The sequence below is a fragment of the Nyctereutes procyonoides genome, unplaced genomic scaffold (assembly GCF_905146905.1).
Source record: "Nyctereutes procyonoides isolate TBG_1078 unplaced genomic scaffold, NYPRO_anot_genome, whole genome shotgun sequence".
Taxonomy (NCBI): Eukaryota; Metazoa; Chordata; class Mammalia; order Carnivora; family Canidae; genus Nyctereutes; species Nyctereutes procyonoides.
In genome coordinates, this window is record NW_026575162.1 from 2,060,975 (window position 1) to 2,086,325 (window position 25,351).

The 25,351-nt window shown below is 33.8% G+C and overlaps 1 protein-coding gene across 2 annotated transcripts in view; it reads left to right on the top strand.

The window, feature by feature from the left end:
* The window catches only part of PHF14 (PHD finger protein 14), a 217,288-nt gene that overhangs the window by 61,759 nt on the left and 130,178 nt on the right, over positions 1-25,351 (top strand). For both annotated transcript variants that reach the window (XM_055314889.1, XM_055314890.1), the window contains exons 8-14: positions 3,699-3,845; positions 4,490-4,760; positions 5,058-5,164; positions 7,567-7,662; positions 9,485-9,588; positions 11,493-11,624; positions 22,148-22,316. In XM_055314889.1, coding sequence (XP_055170864.1) covers positions 3,699-3,845; positions 4,490-4,760; positions 5,058-5,164; positions 7,567-7,662; positions 9,485-9,588; positions 11,493-11,624; positions 22,148-22,316 — 1,026 coding nt within the window. The remainder of the gene's footprint in view (positions 1-3,698; positions 3,846-4,489; positions 4,761-5,057; positions 5,165-7,566; positions 7,663-9,484; positions 9,589-11,492; positions 11,625-22,147; positions 22,317-25,351) is intronic.

Here is a 25,351-nt window from a genome sequence, read left to right on the forward strand (position 1 = left end):
AAAGATTCTATTTATTTATCCATGAGAGACACACACACACACACACAGAGGCAGAGACACAGGCAGAGGGAGAAGCAGGCTTCATGCAGGAAGCCCGAGGTGGGTCTCAATCCCAGGACTCTGGGATCATGCCCTGAGCCAAAGGTAGATGCTCAACTGCTACCAGAGCCATCCAGGAGTCCCCATATTTGAATTTTATTATCAAGACACCAATTAAGCATCTTTACTTTCTTAAAAGTATAGTGTCTTTACACTTAGGGAGCTTTGTTTAAAAAAGAAAAAAAATGTTTTTAAGATTTTAGACTAAATTATGCAGTTTAGAGGCCCACAGACTAAATTTGACCTGTAGATAGATTTTGTTTGATAGGAGATTTGTTATAAAAACAAAACCTTGAATTTGGAATGCCTTTATAGGTGGGGCATTCCAATTTGCCACAGGCCCTACATAGGTCTCATATCTTTATTAATCTTTATTACCCCCCCCCATCATTTACTTTTGTCTTAAATTTTTACAGAATCTTTCAAGCCTTTTTACTCATTTATGTTTGTTGTTACTGTTTCTCAAAGCATTCTCATTTATTTATTTTTTAAAGATTTTATTTATTTATTCATGAGAGACACAGAGAGAGAGAGAGGCAGAGACACAGGCAGAAGGAGAAGCAGACTCCATGCCTGGAGCCCGATGTGGGACTCGATTCCGGGTCTCCAGGATCAGATTGAGTCTCCAGGATCAGGCCCTAGGCTGAAGGTGGCGCTAAACCGCTGAGCCACCAGGGCTGCCCCTCAAAGCATTCTCATTTAAAACCTTTGCCTTAGACTTCCTGAATCAGAATCTCCCAGAGTTGGGCTTTATTTATCTCTATTTAGAGACCTCCTTAAGTGAATCTCATTGGTCAGGTAGTGGTTAAAAAAGTGAGATCTTACTCATTAGCCACAGATACTGGGTCAGCAATGTATCTCTCTCATTTTCAGTTTTCTATCCATAAAATTGATATTAAAATGATAGAACTCATCTCAAGTGGTAGTGATATAGAATAAATGAGATAGAATGTAAATGCCTGGCACATAGTAGACTTTCAGATGAATGTTTTTACCTGTCCCTTTTCCATTGGGAATGGATCTTGAAAGCTCAGTTTCTCTAAGGAGTTTAAAAGGATATTCCAAGTTAACTAATATATTAATTAGGACACTATTTCAGCTGGTTTAAGAAAACCAAATAATTTAGTGGTTTAAACATGGAAGAAGTTGAATCAGCTCTAACATAAAGATTCTAGACTGATTTGATATTCAGAGGAGTTTTGGTTCTAAGGATTTTATTTGTTATCTCAGCTTCCCTTAGTCTGTTGCACTTTCTTACATGTCAGAGATAGTTTATTTTGACTGAGTTCCATCCATTGGAAGGAGGAGAGAGAAGATATGCAGCTTCCTTTCAAGGGCATAGTCTGGAATTTTTATCCATCTCATTGTCCAGAATTTACCACATGGCCATATCTAAGTTCAAGGAAGCTGGAGCAGGGATATCTAGGAAGGTGTTGCTATTACCCAGTAAAAACTCAGAGGGTTCTTCTAAGGGGAGGATGGGGAGAATAGATACTGGAAGACAGTGTTTTCTGTCATAGTTAAGATTTGCTCAGTATATCTGTTCATTACTGAGCAATATTAATCCCTTGGTCATTCTAGCTTTATAATTAGGCTTATTGTCCTCTAATCCCAAATTAATTAATTTAAAAAAATTACCTAGGTTACTTGTTCCTTTTCAGATATCTTTCAGACCTGAGATGACTGGACTTTTTCCTAATTCAGAATCTTGTTCCTAATGCCTAACTCACCTATGCAAGCATGAATCCTATATCTGATAATTCAGTTTCAACCTTACCTACTTTAAAACAATAAAACATTTCTCTAGATTTGGGCATTTTGTCTAAGTTTCAACATAATCTTGATTTTCTTTCTTTCTTTTTTAATTTTTATTTATTTTTTTCATGAGAGACACAGAGAGAGGCAGAGACATAGGCAGAGGGAGAAGCAGGCTCCATGCAAGGATCCCAATGTGGGACTTGATCCCGGAAGCCCAGGATCACGCCCTGAGCTGAAGGCAGACACTCAACTGCTGAGCCACCAGGCGTCCCTAATCTTTATTTTTGTTTATCATCTTCTGTCACCAAGATTTAGAACATGTCATGAGAAAGTGACAGTGTGTATGTATATGTGTGTTAATACAATCTCCTACCTACATTTTTGTTACTTTACTTTTAAAATTATATGAAGTAATTAAAAGAAAAAAAAAGAAAAAAGTAAAATTATATGAAGTAATTATTATTAAATCCATTTTACAAATGAGTTAAGAGACTCAGAGATGCGTAGCAACTTGTTCAAAGCTGCAAAACCAGTAAATTTTGGAGCTGGCCCAAGATCTATGTTCAGGCTTTTGTATTTCCAAATTCTATAATGTTATTCACAGTACTGTATTGTGACATCTGTGGATATCACACTACAGAATTGAATAATGTATTTTTTTTATGTTACGGATACCTTACATTTATATTGTTGTTGTTGCTGTTATTGTTATTATTTCCCTTTCTTTTCTTTCTAATTTGCTTCTTTTTTAGGGTCATCATCTCTCTTTGGGTTGTAAGACCCCACCTTAACATAACTTATATAAAAAATGTACAGAGAGCTTATCTTTATTTCTCTTCCTTAGGACAGATTGTTTTTTAATTTTTATTCTTTAAAATTTTTTAATTTTTTAATTTTTTAAAAGATTTTATTTGTTTATTAATGAGAGACACACAGAGAAAGGCAGAGACAGAGGCAGAGGGAGAAGCAGGTTCCTTGCAGGGAGCACGATGTGGAACTTGATCCCAGAATTTCGGGATCACAACCCGAGCCAAAGGCAGATACTCAACCACTGGGCCACCCATGCCACCCCACCTTAGAGCAGATCTAAAGAATGAATGTAGATTACATGTTTTGGTTAAATATTGATTTACAAGTTATTTTTGGTTTTGATAGAGTAAATTTTCTCTTTTTTTCTTTCTCTTTTCTCTTTCTTTTCTTTTCTCTTCTTTTCTTTCTCCCTACTTTTTATGAATAAAAAATGTACCCATTAGGTTAGTATTTTGAGAGATGGCTATGAGAGAGCTGTGTTTTCCATTTGAAGTGTATTAAAGGTGATACCTAATGTGTTCAATTGACAGGTCTGGCTTTCTTAATCCATTTTTATCTTGGATTGAATATGTCCCTGCATTGCTAACCAGTTAACAATGTTCCACTTATCTGTGGTTGCTAGTCCTATGTTTTCTGGATATATTGTCTTGTATTATTAATCTGTGTATGCATAATATTTAATGATGGCTTCAATCCAAGAGTATTAAAATCTTTTTGTTTTAAATGGTGATTATTATTATTTTTTAGGTGCACAAGTTAGCTAAATACAATATATAGGATTTGATTTCAGTATTTTTAAGTCTATAAGGCCCTTTAAATTTAAGGAAAAAAGTGTTAATTTGAAGTTGATATACAAGATAAGTTTCAAAGCAGCAATTTTTATCATTATGGGTAAAAATTACTTTTGTAATTTATTTTAGAAATAATCAACACTGTAGGAGATTCTTCAAAAAGGAAATATTTTCTTTTAGGTTGTTTATTACTTGTTGGAGTAAAAATGTTCACTCCCCTCCTTCTGTTTTTTGGTATAGGATATAGCAGATCCATTTTTTGCTTATTGTAAGCAGCATGCAGATAGGTTAGACAGAAAGTGGAAGAGAAAAAACTACTTGGCTCTACAGTCCTATTGTAAAATGTCTTTGCAAGAGAGGGAGAAGCAACTGTCACCAGAAGCACAGGTATGGAATTTATGCCCAAATTCGTGTTTTTTCTTTCAAGGTTATGGATTTCAAATCTCATGTGTGCATGCCAATGATATGTGAAGTATAATTATGAAATTTGCTTAGTTACCTAGGAAGTAGATTGTCATTATGGTAAATGGTGAATGTATTTTGTAGCTGATGAGTACTCCTCATCTAGTAAACAGAGCAGCCTTTTATGAAGCATATTTACAAATACATTGAAAAATGTGGCTTAGAGAAATTATTCTATCAGTGCAGTGGGTTGACCATATTTTTTCAGTCTGTTTCAATATTTATGTAAAGGATCTGATCAATTTGTCCATCTTCTAGAATGTATTTCTATGTAAATTAAGTGAATTCATAGAGACTTAACAGTTACTGAGAAGAGAAACTTTAGTTTAATCAAATTAGTTTCTGACAACTCTGATCATAGATTAGGACATAGAAGAGTTACTAGGGGTAGACCTACTTTATTGTAACCCAAGAATAATACAGTATATCTTAATTACTGTGGATAAATATAATTTGCCTTGATATAGGAAATTCTGGTTATCTTTACTTTCTCTAAGCATGCGAGTAGAAATCATAAGGAATATGTTAGATTTTAATATTTTTAAAATTTGTATGCATTTCTTTTATAGGCAAGGATCAATGCCCGGCTTCAGCAGTATCGTGCCAAAGCAGAACTAGCTCGATCTACCAGACCCCAGGCCTGGGTTCCAAGGGAAAAATTGCCCAGACCACTCACTAGCAGTGCTTCAGCCATTCGTAAACTGATGCGGAAAGCAGAGCTAATGGGGATCAGTACAGATATCTTTCCAGTGGACAATTCAGATACTAGTTCTAGTGTGGATGGAAGGAGAAAGCATAAGCAACCTGCTCTCACTGCTGATTTTGTGAATTATTACTTTGGTCAGTATAGACACTAATATATGCACATTGTCAATGAGCAAAGTGGTATTGAAAATGTTTGTCAGTTTTTGAAATTTATTTATTATTATATATGTTAAGTAAAATTAGCATGTTTATTTTCCTAGTAAGTTGTGTGTTATAAAATGCTGATTTTATGTATTTGTGAATAGGGTTAAAAGTACTGTAAACAATGTAAGATTATCCATGTCATCATCTTTATGGCTAGCTTCTTTTGTGTGTTTTGTATATCAGCTTTTATTTTCTACTAAAGTAAAATTGGATATTTAATTTAAATAGAGAGAAATATGCGCATGATTCAAATTCAGGAAAATATGGCTGAACAAAAGAATATAAAGGATAAATTAGAGAATGAACAGGAAAAGCTCCATGTGGAATATAATAAGGTAAGTTGGCTAATCAAAATAATGCTCTATTGATGATGTCATTTGTGATTTTAGAGAATTTCTATTTCTGTCTCATTTTGAAATTCTTAAGGAGTTTTTAGACTCTTGTCTACAATTCCTGCTCTTATTGTCTTCAATATCAGCAGTACACTAAGTGTTTCTTATGTGCCAGATACAGTTTTGAATATGTTACATATATTAACTCATAATTTTCACTTCAGTTTTATTTAAAAAAATTTTTAAAAAAATATTTAATTTATTTGAGATTCATTTCAGTTTTATTTTAATTTTTTTTTAAAATATTTAATTTATTTATTTGAGAGGTAAGAGCATAAGCAGGGTGAGGAACAGAGGGAGAAGCAGACTCCCTGTTGAGCAGAGAGCCTAATGTGGGACTTGATCCCAGGACTACAGGATTATGACCTGAGCTAAAGGCAATGCTTAACTGACTGAACCCACCAGGTGCCTCTCAGTTCGTTTTTATGATATGAGCTATAATTATTGCTCCCATTTTTAGAGGAGAAAACTAATATAATCCAAAAGGGATGAAGTTGTTTGCCCAGACTCAAGTCATCAAATTGGGGTTTGAGGCCAACCGTTCCTTGTTCCTAACTAGTGTACCATAGAACTTCTCTTTCTAAATTTATACAAAACTTAGAAACTTCCTTTAAATGACTGTTTTTATCTTGAGTTGTTTTGTAATGTAACTTTTTATTTAAGAAAAATACCTCCCTATTTATTTATTTATTTTAAATTTCTTTTTATTGGAGTTTAATTTGCCAACATATAGCATAACACCTGGTGCTCATCCCATCAAGTGCTCCCCTCAGTGCCCGTCACCCAGTCACCTCAACCCCCCGCCCACCTCCCTTTCCACCACCCCTTGTTCGTTTCCCAGAGTTAGAAGTCTCTCATGTTCTATCTCCCTCTCTGATATTTCCCACTCATTTTCTCTCCTTTCCCCTTATTTCCCTTTCACTATTTTTTATATTCCCCAAATGAATGAGACCATATAATGTTTGTCCTTCTCTGATTGACTTACTTCACTCAGCATAATACCCTCCAGTTCCACCCACGTCGAAGCAAATGGTGGGTATTTGTCGTTTCTGATGGCTGAGTAATATTCCATTGTATACATAGACCACATCTTTTTGATCCATTCATCTTTCGATGGACACCGAGGCTCTTCCACAATTTGGCTGTTGTGGACATGGCTGCTAGAAACATCAGGGTGCAGGTGTCCCGGCGTTTCACTGCATCTGTATCTTTGTGGTAAATCCCCAGTAGTGCAATTGCTGGGTCATAGGGCAGCTCTATTTTTAACTCTTTGAGGAACCTCCACACAGTTTTCTAGAGTGGCTGTACCAGTTCCCATTCCCACCAACAGTGCAAGAGGGTTCCCCTTTCTCCGCATCCTCTCCAACATTTATTGTTTCCTGTCTTGTTAATTTTCCCCATTCTCACTGGTGTGAGGTGGTATCACACTGTAGTTTTGATTTGTATTTCCCTGATGGCAAGTGATGCGGAGCATTTTCTCATATGCTTGTTTGCCATGTGTAGGTCTTCCTCTGTGAGATTTCTGTTCATGTCTTTTGCCCATTTCATGATTGGATTGTTTGTTTCTTTGCTGTTGAGTTTAATCAGTTCTTTATAGATCTTGGATACTAGCCCTTTACTGATAGGTCATTTGCAAATATCTTCTCCCATTCTGTGGGTTGTCTTTTAGTTTTGTTGACTGTTTCTTTTGCTGTGCAGAAGCTTCTTATCTTGATGAAGTCCCAATTTAAATTTCCATTCTATCTCTTCATTTGTAATGATGAGGGAGATCAAAAGAAATACCCTATAAAAGCAAAGGTGGCTAAAATTTTAGGCAATAAGTAACACAAGCATATAAAACTGACATTGACTTATTATTAGAGAATGTTTTAAATGATAAAAAATTAATAAGAGGTAATATCAGCCACACTGTAGTGAAAGAAAAAGAGTACTGGGATTATATTTCAGAAGACCTGGGGATTCTTGCTCATTGTATGATCTTGGCTAAGTCACAGACCATCTATGATCCTTAATTTTCTCATTGGGAAAATAGTGGAAATCCATCTTGATAGACTCAAGGACTAATTAGCAGAATGTGTATGAAATTATGTAGAAAACTTATAATGGAATGATAAATATAGATATTATCAGTAAAAATGCTAACATAAAACAAAATGCTTAAATCTTATTGAAGCCACTTATTAAAAATTGGATAGCCTTATCTCAGGGTATTGTGACTTAAATATATTAAAAATATGGACTATCAATACAAATACTCTTGGATACTTATTGATAAATTATTTAAATTTTCCCATGTTTTACTTTATATTTTAATGGTTTACTAATTTGGATAATTTACATTGTAGCTATGTGAATCTTTAGAAGAACTACAAAACCTGAATGGAAAACTTCGAAGTGAAGGGCAAGGAATATGGGCCTTACTAGGCAGAATCACAGGGCAGGTTAGTTTCTTTCCAATTGCTATTTCCTATGCTTATTTTCTTTATTATTTTCAAAGACCAGATTTCTGATACAACTTTTCTAACTAAAAAATTTTGTCTGATTAATCAGGGCCAACTAATCCTCTGGGGTAATGATAAATGCCTGAAATACATCTAGAGCATTGGAAGCGCCTGCTGAGAACCTGTAGCTTAATTTGGTTGTGTCAACAGCTATCTTATTTGCAAAATTTTTTCATTGGCTCTAACTGATTGACCTGTCATTTGTGGTGAACTTAAGATTTGAAGCATGAGTTAATCCTACCAAATTTTTCTTATCTCTAATTTAGCAGTTAGATTTTTTTTTCCCTATCCTGTTCTTGCATTACATTTCGTTCTTTTTTTCCAGATGTAAAATTTAAAAGGCAAACTAGAGAGATTTGTTTTTGTGTTGATTTGGTTTTGAGCTATGTAAGAGATAATGGGTTTTGAAACTTTAATGTTAAAGTGTAGTTTCTCACCTTCAGTAGATGTCATTGTAGTAATGAAGAAATTACTACTTGAACATTTTTAGCCTGTTAATGTTCTTGGTGTTGAAAAGAAGAATCATTTGCCGAGTAGATTTCTTTGAATGGTGGAATACTGTGTATATAATTCATAAATTAAAAATTTATTCAAGTAATAGTTTCATTTTAAAAGGATGATGGAGACTCACTGTAGTCCTTTCGCAATGAAAATAGTCTTATTTGTGAAGGAGGGTTATCAAAGGAGATATTTTTTCATTGTACTTGTTTCAGAAGTTTATAAAAGGTCAAGTTTATCATACAATTTGTGTAGAGTTAATATTTTAGAAAGTAATAACATACTGATAAGTATTGTGGTATGCCAGCTTTGAAGGTGCTTACTTTTGTGGAGAGGAAGTATGTGGCTTGTGTTATAATGAGTAACAATTTAAGAGGTGACAATGAGGAGTCACCTATGGTGAATTGACCTTTCTTCCTATTGATAGATTGTTGATGGATTTTTGGAAGATTATGGCATTTTATATTTAGAGAACATAATTTAACATTGAGTATAAGACTATGATTACTTTATTTGCCAAGCCAGCATTATCTTTTGGCTTGATTTGCAAGATAGTCTCATAAGAATCTCCTACTTAGTGTAAAACATTATCTACCATAAAAGGGCATTTTTATTTATTAAATGACTTTTAATAGAAGTTCACAAATTTCCTTATGCAAATGCAAAATAACACAGAAGTAGAATTCATTTGTACCACTTGCATGACATTTATTTCTAGTTGGTTGAACAGATGCCGGCCCACCGGGCCACTGAGAAATGAGTTTGATAGATGGTTGCTGTCTCAGAAGCCAGCATACTACAGATTAGTAGAAAACCAAAAAGAATCTCATTCACTTTGTGGAGAGTTTGGTCCAATAAGATAATTTTTGTAATTAACCTATGGAGCACCAATGTAGCTGGGATGTTAAGGAAAATAAACGGCTTCAATATTCTTTTTGTCAAGTGTATTGTGTGTGTGTGTTTTTTTAAGCTCTTAAATGCTTGTCCTTGTCTTTCACTTTTAAAAGCTAAAGTAGAAGTTTAATTTTCATGATGTTTTAGTATTTCACTGAAAATTGATGGAAGTATGTAATTATGGGTTTCTAATGGAAATAACTGCAAGACAGAAACTCATTTTAATTCTTTTTGCTGGTGTAATAGCTGGTAAAACATTTCTCCCTCACAATTCTAGCATACTTAGTTAACCTGAGTGGCAAATAGAGGAGAATGTTGCTCTATATTTTTTCTTTAAAACAAAATAAACTGCATTTGTTCAAATCAATAGAAGTTGAACATACCGGCAATTTTGCGAGCACCCAAGGAAAGAAAACCAAGTAAAAAAGAAGGAGGCACACAAAAGACATCTATTCTTCCTGCAGTACTTTATAGGCAAGTAATAAAATGATAACAGATTGATATTGTATATTTTTAAACTCATACCTTTAATAACAAGATGCTTCAAATAGTTGTGAATGAATTAGTCCATGCCAGAACTTACATTAAATGCATTTGAAATTCATTTTATGAATATCTTCATTAAAGATGCTTTTTAAGTTGAATGACAGAAGAGATTTTGCTCCTCTTTTAATAATAAGATAAATTACTTATATCCTTTAAATAGGTGGAAATATATATCCAAAAGTTCTGTGGAAAGTGAACAGTCTTCTTTGGGAAATTAAAAACTGACTTTAAATAATGTAGATGATCATGTTCTTAAATAATTAATATATCATATTAATGTGCACTGATATATTATTTTACTTTAATGAATTTTGAGCTTTGCATGTGTTTTTAGGTAGTGATACGTATCATATACAGTCTCAATTACTGCCTTTTTATACAGTGGTGGATAATAAAGATAATTTCTTGATTTGAATCTGTCCATATTTTTTTTCTGTGCTTAGTTATAATAATTTTATTTCCAGAAGTATTTTTGTTTTTTACTTTTCTGTCTCAAGAGTTTATAGTGTTCACCATTATATAATAATTTTACGTAGCCAAGACTTCTTTCCATATATGAATAGGGTAGGATCTTTTTTAATGTAATTGATCATGTTAAGTGGAGAAAGTTAGAAGATGCTAGTGTGTGTGTGTGTGTGTGTGTGTGTATATGTGTGTGTGTGTGTGCATGTATGTATATACACACACACAAGTGTGTATATTCACATGCATACCTATATATGCTATGTAAATACACAAGTATTCTTCCCACAACTTCTTCCTTTCTCAGAAGTAGCAACAATATCAATCTCTAATTACTTTCCATTCTTAGTTGGAAGCTCCCTCCAATATGTAATGCTAAATGACTTCCTTGAATAGTTGGAAAAACCTGCTAGTATTTTAGTGTACAGCATGAAGACTAGTACATTCTCAGTCCAGTTTTTCCAAACAAAATTGGTTCATTTGGGACCATCACTTATATCACAGTGCTTATGACTTATCAATACAGTTCATTTTTGTTTCAAAAGTATTTAAGTGATTTTCCTTTTTTACTCTGAGCAATATTGAGACCAAGTACTAGTTGTTGAATTTATGTGATTTTTTTTCTAGGATAATTTAAAAACTCAAATATCATTGTTTTTGTACACGGATGGATGGCTCTTAAAAATTCTCAACAACTTTTCCTTCACTCTTTATGTTCCCAATATAAAAACTCTTAGATTTTTAGGTCATGGTCCTTGTGCCCTCAGGAGTAGTTAAGTTGCCTTTTGCACAAGAAAAATTGGATTCCTTGAAAACAAACAAAAATCAAGTAACAGTAACAATAATAGTAAAATGCCCCATTCTTTGTAATAAATATCAATTGGTATATTTTTAAGACTCAAAGTCAGATTTTGAAAAGATACTTATTTATAAATGTAGCTTGTTTACATGTTCAAGATTCTTTGGAAGGTTTATAATTAATGGTAAAAAATAAACTGATTTTTTTTTGTAGTTTTAAAGAAGTAAAATTTGAAAAAGTTTTTTGTTTAATAATTTACAGAATAATTAAGTTAATATTAAATGAGTTTTAAGTGATAATTGAAATTAAGATAGTGATGATGTTGAGAATACTATCTTAGATATGCCTTTCTCTGAAAGGTTTGACTCCAGAGCAATATTTATACTAGATCTGGCTATTTTTGTAGCCTCAAAAATATTTAGAACTAATAATATTTATGAAAAAACGTTTGATTTAACAGAAGAAATTTTAAGTTAAGGTGATATTTTGAAATTTTAAAAATATATTATGAATAACTGTCTCACTAAGATAATTAATATTCTAATACTTTATTTGCTGCCTTTATTCAAAGTTGTGGAATTTGTAAGAAGAACCATGATCAACATCTTCTTTTATTGTGTGATACCTGTAAACTCCATTATCACCTGGGATGTCTAGACCCTCCTCTTACAAGAATGCCAAGAAAGACCAAGAACAGTTATTGGTAAGTAAAATGAAAGAGATTTTAATGATAGAACTAGTTTGCTCTCTGTTTCAACAGTGTAAGATGAAGTGTTACATTGTATTGCTTCATAGTAAAGTTCTTAGGACATTTTTAATGGATATTTTTATAAATATTTTTCTAAATTTGTTGAAGTATAATTGACAATTAAAAATTATATATACTTATGGTATACAACTTAATGATTTGATATATATATATATATATATATAGTGTGAAGTAATCACCGTAATCAAGCTAATTAACATACCATGACTTCACAGTTTTCATTTTCTTTATTTGTGATGAGAGCACTTCGGTCATAAATATTTACTATAATATATGAATAAACCTGTAATAGCTTTTTTTGAGATAGGAATTTTTACTTTATCAGGAATTTGCCTCCATATTCAAACTTATTTGCAATTTAACATTTTTAATTAGTTTCACCAAGGCTTTACTTTTGGTATTTTTCGTTTGTGTTAGTTATATTTTACTGTTTTTTGCAAATCTAGAAACATTTGGCATACGTTTCTAAATTTTTTTCATTAGCATGCGTATTACATTAGTAATAGTAGAGAGAGAGAGAGAAAGGCAGAGACACAGGCAGAGGGAGAAGTAGGCTCCATGCAGGGAACCCGACATGGGCCTGGATCCCAGGTCTTCAGGATCACGCCCTGGGCCAAAGGTGGTGCTAAACCGCTGAGCCACCTGGGCTGCCCCCTTTCTAGTTTTAGAAAAGAGTAAACCCCAGGTTCTTAAAATGGTAATTTATATGTAAAGCTATGTGTTTGTCAAACACATTAAGCATGTTTTCTGACCTCATTGTTTTATCTTGTAAAGCATTCTCTGTTCGTTTTATTAGGCAGCTCACATTCTTCACCATTTTCACAGAATTGCTTTTTCATGGTGTTTTTTTTTTTTTTTTATCAGTTCGTCTTGAGACAGCCCTACCAGTCTGCTCTTTACAAGTATAATGGAGTGTGTGTGCGTGTGTGTGTGTATACTTTTTTTTTTTTTTTGATATTATTTGCTTTTGAAACCAGAATTTACTAAGAAAATGCTGTGGGTTATTAGAATGCCAGCAGTGTTAGTAAGCATCCTAGGTGTTTTTTTTCTTTTTTAAGATTTATTTATTTGAGAGAGAGAGAGTGAGCATGTTGCATGCACGGCTTGGGGGAGGGGCAGAAGGAGAAGGAAAGAGTCTTTAAGCAGACTCTGTTGGCGTTTGGAGCTCAATGCAGTACTTGATCCTATGACCCTGAGATCACAACCTCAGCTGAAACCATGAGTCAGACTCCCAACCAGCTGTGCTAGCCAGGTGCCCTACATACAGGTGGGCAAAAAAGCCAGTTTGGTAGTCTCCAGGGCCAGGGTGCTTTGTCATGATCTTTGACATGGAGATATGCAGTTCTCTCCTTAAATGAGATTATGAACTTTTCTAATATTGCTCTTCCTACAGAGCTCCGATTTCCAGTATGTAAATTCCTTGAAGAACTTCACATGAACTGTCTTGCCTGGAATGTTTCAGGGAAAGCGCTCCTCAAAAGACCTAAAACCACTTAGGGTCCTATACATTGGCTATAGTGTTTTAAAATAAAAGAAGTTAATACTGTGGTAAAGTGAAGTCTTTAGTATCTTGATTAGAATTCTTTTGACCTCTCAAATCAACTTAGTTTTGCTTAGCAGTTAATTGAATATATTAGTTTTAGAGTAAGTTTTATAGAATTATAGTTTTCTTTAGTGTATCTCAAATGTGAGAGACACTTTTTGCTTTTTAACATTTTCAGCTTATGTTTGAAGTTAAAGATAATAAATACTAAAGCAATTTCACTTCCAATTATTTTATATTACCTGTGCTCTTTGCCTAAGTCTATTATATATGTATGGTAGAAAAACTGTGTAATGGTGTGCTACTATGGATCTTTTCCCCATTCTGCATTCTCTGATGCCATGTTGGTAATTTGAAATTGATTATGGTTAGTAGTAGTCATACTGCAGAAATTGGCAAATGCTACACAACTTTTTCCCATAGATGGTTAAGTGTTAGATATTTACTGGCACACCACTGCCTAACCTCTGCTTAGTTTCCATTTAGTTCTTCTCATTCTTTTTCTTAGGAAAAAAGATCTTAGAAAGGTCCTTTCCTCTGAGGGAAAGGGCTCCTGGATCCTTATCTCTTGACTAGGCCTGTTATTGGCTTATATTTATACAGAGCCTACTGGTACACATTTCTGAATGTCACCAGTTACTCCTTTTGCTGTCTTTATGCTATGTGCATGTTCTGCTTGATAGAACTTTCTAAGCACCTCCTGTCCAGCCTTTTTTTTTTTTCTCCCCAGTATCAGCACTGCTTTTGGGAGATACTGGTTTGAGATCTGGATGCTTTCTGTTTCGTCTATACCATAATAGTTTACTGCTTATTTTGGACTGATATAAAACATGACAGGAAAGATATGAGACAGGAAAGAATAAAGATGCAGAAGTAGTTATTGATGGAGAGTAGGGAGGTTGAGTAAGTTCATATCAGACAGCTCTGACTTTTCAGTGAAATGGAAGTAGTTTGTGGAAAGGGTGGGATGGTGATGGGGGCTTAAGAAGATAGGACATAGTTTCCAGTACTTACTATGGAAAAAAAAAATCATGGATGACTTGCTGAGGCTATATGCCAAGAATGTTTGGTAAATTAGTTTAATAAATGTGATTAATTTTTCTTCAATAGTTCTCAGTCCAAGAGCAGGAGAGGGAAAAATCCAGGGACTTCTTAGGTTGAATTAAGAATGGGCAAATCAGGGACATCTGGGTGGCTCACGGTTGAGTGTCTGCCTTCAGCTCAAGGCATGATCCTGGAGTCCTGGGATCGAGTCCTGCGTTGGGCCCCCTGCATGGAACCTTCTTCTCCCTTTGCCTATGTCTCTGCTTCTCTTTCTGTCTCTGTCTTTCATGAATAAATACATAGAATCTTTTTTAAAAAATGGGCAAATCAGATTAAATGCTAGGTGTGTGAGAAATTTGGCAAGGGATAGGCTAGTGATGGTATAATCTAGGCTTCATTTTGCTTGTACTTACTTCTCTTGTTTGAACTGTATTTTTTCTTAGTTTATGTTATTTTGTTTTGTTTATTTTTAATATATGATGTTGCACACTGCCTTACATTCTTCTAAGACAAGCTTGATAGAGTATAAATAAATAGTAAGGGTTTGGTTTATTAGAGTAGCTCAAATAAGAAATAATTCTTTTAATTTTTGAGAATTCTTATGTTTCCATCACCCATCTGATCAGAATTTGTCTTGCCTTTTCTAATTAGAGAATATTCTGAAAAAAACCACAATTATTCTGAAGAGTATTATTTGACAGATAATTGAGTGATATTTATTATTCCTTTATTCTTTGGAAATACCTTGGTTTATTTTTTTAAGATAAAAGAAAATCTATAGCACAAATCCTTCAGTAAATAATTTACAAGTTTCTCCCCCTGTTTTTCTTAATAATTTATTCTCCCCTTCCTCCATGAACTCTTTTTCATTTTATTGAGACATAATTGACATATAACCTTGTATTACTTTTAGGTGTAAAACATAATTATTTGATAAATGTATCTATTGTGAAATGATTATCACAGTAAGTTTAGTTGACATCCATAGCAACCCATAGTTAAATGTTTTTTTTTTCTTCTAATAAGGACTTTTAAGATCTAGTCTCTTAGGGAAGCCTGGGTGGCTTAGTTGGTTAAGTGGCCAACTCTTGATTTCATGCAGGTCATGATTTCAGGTCCTGGGATGGAGCCCCAGGTATGGCTCCACACTCAGTGTGGACTTAGCTTGCTTGTGCCACTCCTATGGCACAAGCACAGTGCACCCTTGCTTGCATTCTCTCTTTCTCTCTCAGATAAATAAAATCTTTAAGAATTCTCTTAACAACTTTCAAGTACACTATACACTATTATTAACTATAGTCACCATGTTGTGTGGTACATCCCCAGGATTTATTGATTTTCTTCTTTATTTTTGGGAGAGAGAGTGGGAGAAGGGGCAGAGGGAGAGGGAGAGAGAGAGAAACTTAAGCAGGCTCCACGCCCAGTGCAGAGCCCGCTTTGGAGCTCCATCTCACAACCCTGAGATCATGACTTGAGCTGAAATCAAGAATTGGGTGCTTAACTGACTGAGGCACCCAGGCACCCCTCCCTTTTTAAATTATTTATTTTTAAGGACATATTTATGTTTTAACTGGAAGTTCATAACTTTTGATCACCTTCACCCCTTTTGCATCACCACCCATCCACCCTCCACCTCCCCCACCCTGGCCTCTGGCCACCACCAATTTCTACTCTATATTATTTATAAATTTGTGGGTTAAAAAAATACTCCACATATAAGTGAGATCATTGAATATTTACTTTTGACTTGTTTAGCATAAGTCCTTCGAGGTCCATCCATGCTGTTGCAGATGGCTAGTATTTCCTTCTTTTTATGGCTGAATAATATTCCATTATATATCTATACCACATTTTCTTTATTAATTCATTGATGGACATAGGATATTTCCATGTTTTTGCTATTATAAATAATGATGCATGGACATGGGGGTATAGATATCTTTTCAAGCAAGTGATTTTTGTTTCCTTTGGATGTATACTCAGAAGTGGAATTGTTGGATCATATGGTAGTTCTATTTTTAATCTTTTTGTTTTATAAGATTTATTTATTTTAGAGAGAGAGACGCAAGTGGATGGAGGGGTAGAGGGAGAGATGGAATCCCAAGCAGACTCTGTTCTGAGCTCAGAGCCTGACTTGGAGCTGAACCCATGACCCAGAGATCATGACCCAAGCCAAAACTAAGAGTCAGATGCCCAACTGACTAAGCTATGCAGGTGTGCCCTATTTTTAATTTTTTTGAAGAACTTCCACGGTAGTTTTCATAGTGGCTGCACATTTCCTGCCAACAGCGTATGAGCATTCCCTTTTTTCCGCATCTTCTCCAACAATTGTTATTTCTTGTCTTTTTGATGACAGCCATTCTGATGGGTTTGAGATGATATCTCATTGTAGTTTTGATTTGTATTTTACTAATTACGTTTTATATGGGGACCTATGAAGATTTTCCTTTAAAAAGAGGGAAAAAATGGAAAAAACTTAGAGATAAGGAAGAAAAAAAACAGACTGTTACGGAATCTTTGAAGACTGAAAGAAGTAATTTATAAAGAAAAAAAAGCAAAACATGAATTATGTATAATATTTGAGAGAGATAGTATCATTGAATTTATTGCATTTAAGGATTCATAAAATCCTTTTTTTCTCTAACATATGCAGGTAAAATTTTCTATAAACTGAATTAGTATTCCTCCTTGTCTTAGCATTATTATGCAATGGAATTGTTTTTCTTTAGCAATTGAAAAACTTTAAACCTGCTTGTGCACATAAGATGCAGTGTATGGTATAGGAGATGAAGAAGGTATAGCAAATGAGAAAAACATCTTTTGCATAAGTTCCTGATGAGAATTTTTATTACTAATACTTTAAAAATTCCTTTTTAATTAATTGAATATTTTGATTACTTAAGATTATTTTTAGCATTTTGTGTGATAATTATAAATTAAAAGGATTCTGTTCTCTTAGTAGCCTATGTTAAGTAAAAAATACACAAGATTAAATATACAGGATAGCAGCTTAGTGGGTTATTAGAAGAAGCCAGGTGAAGCCACATTAGGAAAGGTATTTTTGACTTTACCCCTAAACATTACTTAATCCTACTGAATTGAACAAGCCATAGCTTTATCCTAAATTATTATGCCTAGCACCTTGTGTACTGATTAATGTAATAGAGATGCTTTTTCATATCTTAAATGACACATAAAAGATAGAGACTAGAGTACTTAATAGATTGTTGAAAAAGTTTTAAGTAGTGTGTCCCATTTGTATGGACTTTGTACTATAACTCACATGGCAGTTGTTTTGAAACAAATAGATGCATTTCTGTATTGTTGGTAACATTTTGTTTGGATTTTGCTTGTTCAGTGTTTTGTGGAGTTTAGGGAATAACAATTCTACTGTCACCTAAATGTATTATATTACTTTTGGTGGGGATGAGAATGAACATGAGAAATTAGAGAATATCATGACAAGGGTTATTGTTACAAAATGAGAAACAAAAGGAAAGAAAAAAATCAGTGAAAAAAAAAAGCCAAAACAATAATTCCTAAAAAGATACTTGTTTCTATATCCCAAATGAATTGGAACTGGGAGCGACTGGGTGCCTCAGTCTGTTAAGCATCTGCCTTTGGCTCAGGTCATGATCCCAAGAGTCCCTAGGATTGAGCCCAACATTTGGCTCCTTGCTCAGCAGGGAGCCTGCTTCTCCCTCTCCCTCTGCCACTCCCCCTTCTTGTGTGCGATCTCTCTGTTAAATAAATTAATAAAATCTTTTAAAAAATGAATTAGAACTAAGAAATATTACATTTTACTTCAACTGATAGAAATGATAATATTAAGGTTATGATCTGTAAAGACAAGGAATTATTCCTTTTCTGTGATATAATTTGATATCTTTCTATTGGCATTTCTGTTTTGATGTTTGTTGTATTTGTTATTATTCACTAACAATATCTAACATTTGTGGGGTTTTCACAATTTAGGATTGCCAATAGATTGTTTCAAAATATACTCATTATTTTGATTAGGAATACGGCTAGGTGTTTGCTTCTCATACTAGTTTTAATCCTTCATATGGGACAAACAGTAGCAATTTGGTATATTACACTTTATTTGTATTTTAATTTTTTTTTTTAAATTTTTTTTTTATTTATTTATGATAGTCACACACACACAGAGAGAGAGAGGCGCAGAGACACAGGCAGAGGGAGAAGCAGGCTCCATGCACCAGGAGCCTGACGTGGGATTCGATCCCGGGTCTCCAGGATCGCGCCCTGGGCTAAAGGCAGGCGCCAAACCGCTGCGCCACCCAGGGATCCCTGTATTTTAATTTTTTTAAAAGAAGATTTGTACAGAACATGAAAGACTCCTAACTCTGGGAAACGAACTAAGGGTGGTGGAAGGGGAGGTGGGTGGGGGGTGGGGGAGACTGGGTGACAGGCACTGAGGTGGGCACTTGACAGGATGAGTGCTGGGTGTTATTCTATATGTTGACAAATTGAACACCAATAAAAAATTTATATATAAAAAAAGATTTATATATATATGTATATTTTAGAGAAGAGAGTGTGCGAGCAGAGGAGGGGGAAGGGCAGAGGGAAAGAATTTTCAAGCAGATTCCTCATTGAGAGCAGAGCCCAACATGGGCTCCATCTCACTGCCTATAAGATCACAACCTAGGCTAAAACCAAGAGTTGGACACTCAACTGACCCAGTCACCCAGGTGCCCCTGTATTTAAATTTTGATGACAGTCTATGAATCCAAGGAATAAAGTACTTGGTTGTTCTAGTAATAGACATATAAAAAATTTTAAGTAACACACGATAAATTACTTCCTTGTGTTTTCCTCATTGGTCATTTTTTTAGTGTTAAAATTTTTACTCATCACTTTTGCTTAAATGAATCAAAATTTTTAGATATTAAAATTAAAGCCTTAAACATTAGTTTGCATTTTAGCAATTAATGCATATGCCTTAGTAACACAATGGCATGTTGTATTTAACTCTGTTACTGGATTTCAAAATTTAAAGCTGTCACTTAATAAATATTAGTTTGATAATATTTACTGTATTAAGGAGAGAGAATTGTGAATTTTGATGCAGTATGACTTCAAATGACAAGAAATTTTTGACAATGCTTGGTGAGAGAATTCTAAGATGCATTCAAGGATACTGATATAAACTAAGGGTACTTATACGTAAACTAAATATCAAACATAATTTTATCTATTATGACCATTTTTATAAAGATAGCACTATAAGTTAGACTTTTAAAGAATTACTTTCTGATCATTCTTTTAAATTTGCAGAAAATGGGGTCCCTGGGTGGCTCAGTTGGTTAAATTTGCAGAAAATGTATAAAAAAACTTTGCTTTTAACAGTTTCTCGTGAATTTTTAAATGGGCATTTATAATTGGCAAAATCAAGATTTTAAAAATCTTTTTGTAGACTTTTGCTGTGTTAGCCACTAGATATTTGCGACTACTTGAATTTAAATTGATTAAAATGAAAATTTAAAAATCGGTTCCTCAATCATATTAGACATGTTATAAGTGCTCCATAGCTATATATAGCTAGTGGCTGCTGTATTGGCTACTGCAGTTATGGATTATTCTAATGTAAAGTTCTGTTGGACAGTCAGACTGAAGTTTCAGTGTTTAATTCTAATGTCCAAACATTTTATTGTGGTGAAATATGTATAATATAAAATATACCATCTTAATCTTTTTTTTTTAAGATTTTATTTATTTATTCATGAGAGACACAGAGAGAGGCAGAGACATAGGCAGAGACACAGAGAGAGGCAGAGACATAGGCAGAGAAGCAGGCTCCATGCAGGGAGCCCGATACGAGACTCAATCTTGGGACTCCAGGATCATGCCCTGGACCGAAGGCAGGTGCTCAACTGCTGAGCCACCCAGGTGTCCCCCATCTTAATCATTTTTAAGTGGTATAGTTCAGTGGTATTAAATACATTAATAATTATTATTGTATTAAATACAATAATAATCTTTCCCTATAGCATTTTTCATCTTGTAAAAATTGAAGCTATCTACATATTAAAAAGTAACTCCCCATTCCTTCCTCCCCTCCAGCCCCTGGCAACCACCATTCCACTTTCTGTCTCTAATTTTAAGTATTCTTAAGTACCTCCTGTAAGTGGAATCATACAGTATTTGTCTTTTTAGTGACTGGCTTCTTTCACTTAGAGTAATGTCTTCAAGTTCATCCATGTCACGGCATATTGCAGAATTTTCTTTTTTTAGCTGGGTAATAGTCCGTTGTATGTGTACATATTTTACTTATCCGTTTATATGTTAGTGGTTACTGGGGTTGCTCCCATAATTAGCTGTTGTGAACCATGCAGTTATGAACTTTGGTATACAGATATTTCTTTGAGAATGGATTATTTGGTAATTCTATTTTTAAATTTTTGAGGAACCACCATATTGCTTTCCAAAGCAGCTGTACTGTTTTACATTCCCATCAGCAGTGCACAGTTTTCCAATTTCTCTATATCTTGCAAACACTATTTTCTGTTTTTATTTTGATAATAGTTATCCTATTGCATGCTAGGTAGTATCTCATTGTGGTTTTGATTTTCATTTTTCTAATGATTAATAATGTTTAGCATCTTTTCATGTGCTTATTAGTCATCTAAATGCTTTCTGTATCTTATTTATTTATTTGCGCTTTTAAAAGAGAGGAGTGTGAGCCAGTGCAGAGGGTGGGGGAAGGAGAAAGAGAGAGAATCTTAAGTAGGCGCCATGCTCATTGCAGAGTCTGATGGCAGGGTTGAGACTGAGAGCATGATTTGAGCTGAAATCAAGAGTCAGTTGCTTAACTGACTAAACCACCCAGGCACCCCTCTATATCTTATTTAAATCCTTCTTCAACATGAATGTAGACTTAAGAAGCAGTTATAGTAATATTAGCTTTTAAGGTATTATTTTTTTAATGTATTAGTCTCTTACATCAGGTAAAAAACAAGAAATGGAGTTTCAATCCATTGTTATAATAATACTAGCTTTTATAATTGATCATGTATTAACCTTTGTTGAGATCTTTATTTCTCCATAATGGACTCTGAGTTACTGTCTAGTGTCCTTTTTTTTCACCGTGCAAGACTTTCTTGAACCTTTCTTGTGGGACGAGTCTGGTGGTATCAAACTCCCCCAGCTTTTGTATGTCTAGGACTGTCTAATTTCTCACACACTTTATTTTCTTTTAAAGATTTTTATTTATTTATTCATGAGAGACACACACACACAGAGAGGCAGAGATACAGGCTCCTCAATATTTGGAGGACATGGTTGGTTTTGCCCATTGTGGCTCCTAAGAGCTGTATGTAAGTTACTGCAGGAGCATATGCACAGCTGCCTGCCATGAGGCTTGGTTGGAGAATGGGTAGCTGTGACTGCTGAGAGCTGAAAATGACGGAAATTAATGACAGTTTACAACCTCTGCAAGTCTTTCCTTGCAAGTCGTAAGCCTTTAGTAGAATCCAGAATTCCAGAATAATTGCATCAAACAGATTCTGCCAATGCTGTCAGTTTCCAGGCGGAGAGACAGATTTCCATTGCTTTGGACTCTGCCATCAGTGCTGCATCTCTTATGTTGGTTCATTTAAACATGTAGCATTATTGCATGTGTGTTTATGATACAGGGACACATGGAATTGCTTTTTATATTTATTATTGTCTTATAGAAGTGTATGTGCTTTTCTGTATGTAGTCATTGTATATTCTGTGGTCACACATACTTGTATATATTTTTATATATTTTTCACGTATACCTGAATTTTATTTTAATAGAAACCATAGCTAATGGTAGAAGATAAAAATAAATGTATGAACTTATATATATATTTTTATGTAGGCAGTGTTCAGAATGTGACCAGGCAGGGAGCAGTGACATGGAAGCAGACATGGCCATGGAAACCTTACCAGATGGGACCAAACGATCAAGGAGGCAGATTAAGGAACCAGTGAAATTTGTTCCACAGGATATGCCTCCAGAACCCAAGAAGATTCCAATAAGAAACACGGTAATTTTTTCTCCATTTATCATAATCATCACAAAATTCTGAGGCCAGAATTTATGAGGTGAGAAAGATAAAGCGTGAACAAATACTCAGGAGTCAAAGAAAGAAACCAGAATATTGCTATTGGTCATTCTTAAGAGTTTATTGTTTTACATTATGAAGGACAGCATACATACCTGAGAATTTATGTTTTCTGTGTTCAACTTAAAGCATAATAATCATGAATACCCACTGTCTCCATTGACCTGCTTCAAAAATTGAACATTACCACAGGCTTTGATGTCCCATGTGAATCCTTGGTAGTCACACTGCATCTATCTAGCACAGAGGTCACCTTCATCCTCCACTATATATTTGTCATTCTCTTCTTCTTCTTCTTTTTTTTTTTAATAATTACTCTCCAGATATGTGTATTCATAAGTAATACATAGTTCTGTAGGTTTTGAATGTTGTACAAATGGAGTCAGACTTTTCCCTTTTGTTATTTGATACTTTAACCAATATTATATTGATTTGACTCATAAATCTGACTCATATGGTCTGTGTAGTTATAATTCATTTATATTCACTAATGTGTGTTTTTTTAAATTAAAAACTATATATTCTGTAGATCATATATTCTGTAGATTGGCAGTTTTGCTTCTATATTTTTTTTCCTTTTGTAAACAATTCTGTTTTAAATATTTTTGAAAATGTTTCCTGAAGCATGGTAACAAGGAGGTAGGGTATATATCAAGGTGTTTATTTGCTTAGTTTTCGGGTTGTGTATCTTCAGTTTTGCTAGGTATTTCCAGTGTGTTCCAAACCAGTTTACATTCAGAACAATGAATAATCTAACTGTTGCCCCCCAAATTTATTGTGTCCAATATTTTAATGCTTTCCAATGTGATAACATGTAACAGTGTATCATTTTATTTTGCATTTCCTTCAATACTAACAACCTTGAATAGCTATAAATTTTGGTAAGTTGCATTTTCTCTTCTAGGAAATGTAAATGCCACTCTTTTCTAGTTTTTCTGTGAGATTGTTAGTTTGTCATTAAAATTTTTTTGAGATTAGAGTTTAAGCAGTTTCTTCCAGAGGTCATTTATATTTGTTATTACCTGGGAAGTCTACCAACCTAAGACCATTTTAAATAAATTTGGTGTGTGTGTCTTTTTCCATTATGCACGTGGTGTGAATTTCTGCCCCAGACTTGTGAAGACTGGCTTGCAGTTACAAATTCTTAGAGGAGGCATTTTTTTTTTTTTTTACCTTGAACTACATCAGACTCTTTTCTTTTTTTTTTCTTGTTTTCTTATTTTTTTATTTTTTATTTTTTTCACATCAGACTCTTTTCAAAAAATCTGCCTCCCCCTGAAGGAAATAAAGATATTTTTAGGGTTAGTTGTCATCCTTTGTTTTGTTGCCTATTTAACTTTGAAAGTTTTTGCTTTTTTCCTTAAAGTAACAACTTTCTCAAAAAAATCTCTTTAATCTGTAGTAATCATATTTAATCACTTAAGATCTCTTATTTAAGAGAAGTCATCTAGAGTATTTCATTCAGTTTTGGGTTATGGGTTTATTTGGAATTGATACAGATGTGGAAATTGTCTCTAAGATAAATTTAAATAGTTGATTTTCAGTGCTCTAAATTGATGACCTTGAAATTGTTTTATTTATAATTCCCTCTAGTTTAAAACATTCTTTAAGGTCTCACAAATATATTAGGTTTATAAATGAACTGAAGAGAATTTTCATTCTTTAAGTAAGGCTGCTTATTTCTATTTCTAATATGTTTTCTGTATCTTCGATGCCAATATCTGCAGCTACTGTGATCTTAGAGAAGAACAGTTTTTACTTCATGTGTCTATGCTAGCAAAGATTATCCTTTTATGAAACATTTTTTTCTTTATTGTTTAAAGACATCTTTAGGACCAGTGTTTTTATCTTAACTTTGAAGTTATATATAGAGGGGAAATTTCATACCTAGTATAATCCCTAGCTTAGTATTACTTAGGATGAAAGAAGATCCCATATTTTTCTAATTTACTTGTTTGCTCTTCCAGCCTAGAAATAAAAGGAAGCTTTTAAATTTTCTAATTTAGTCCATTTCTTTTTACCTTATTCTTTGTCTCTAGTTTTCTTGTGTGAAAGTCTTAGTCTTCTTGAAGCTATGGGTGGGTAAAACAAAAAAGGATTCCATAGCTAGTAATTTTAGGAAATATGGTATGATTATTTTCTCTCTTAAGGGAATTCAAATACATATTGAAGATCTGAGAAGCACTACTGTTTAGAAAAATGATTAACTTTTCCCCCAACTTATCAAAAGCAATGTATTTTAGACTAATTTTTAATTTTACCATAGAGCCCTGGGTACCACCAGCTTTGCAAATGTTCTGGAGTTCTGGAGGCCGTGAATTAACTTGCATCAGGATCATCTACGGTGTTTGTTGGAATCATCCTAGAGCTAATGAATTAGAATTAGGGGTTGGGTTGAGCAGATTTCTTTTTTTTTTTTTTTGGGGGGGTTGAGCAGATTTCTTAGGTGATATTCTTTATGCAGACTAAAATTTGAAAATAGCTATCTAGATAATATTTATGATTATTACTTTTACTCTTTTCCTTCCTTCTTTCCTCCCTTTCCCCCATGAATCCATACAGCAATTCAGAAAACCTTTGATGAGCATGTTCAGTTGGTCAGGTACCTGATCGAGGAATGTAAGAATGAGAGATGCAGAAGAGAGTGATTGAATCATCTTGATCTTGATCTTATCATTTAGGCTGAGTTCTTATTGTTACCTTAATTTTTTATCTTATCATTTCTGTTTCAGAGTTGTATTAACATTTTAAAATATTAGCATGGTTAAAAATGAGGTGGTCTACTTTCTTTTCTTAGAATACTGTTAATTAAGGGAATCCAGGTACCTAACTGCCAACTCATTTGTATAACCAAGTATCTTTCACAATAAATAACTGATTTATATCTCCCTTTGTTTAATTTTTTAAACAATTGTTGTTCCTAGTATATTCCTACTTATACTTTTTATTTTAGTACA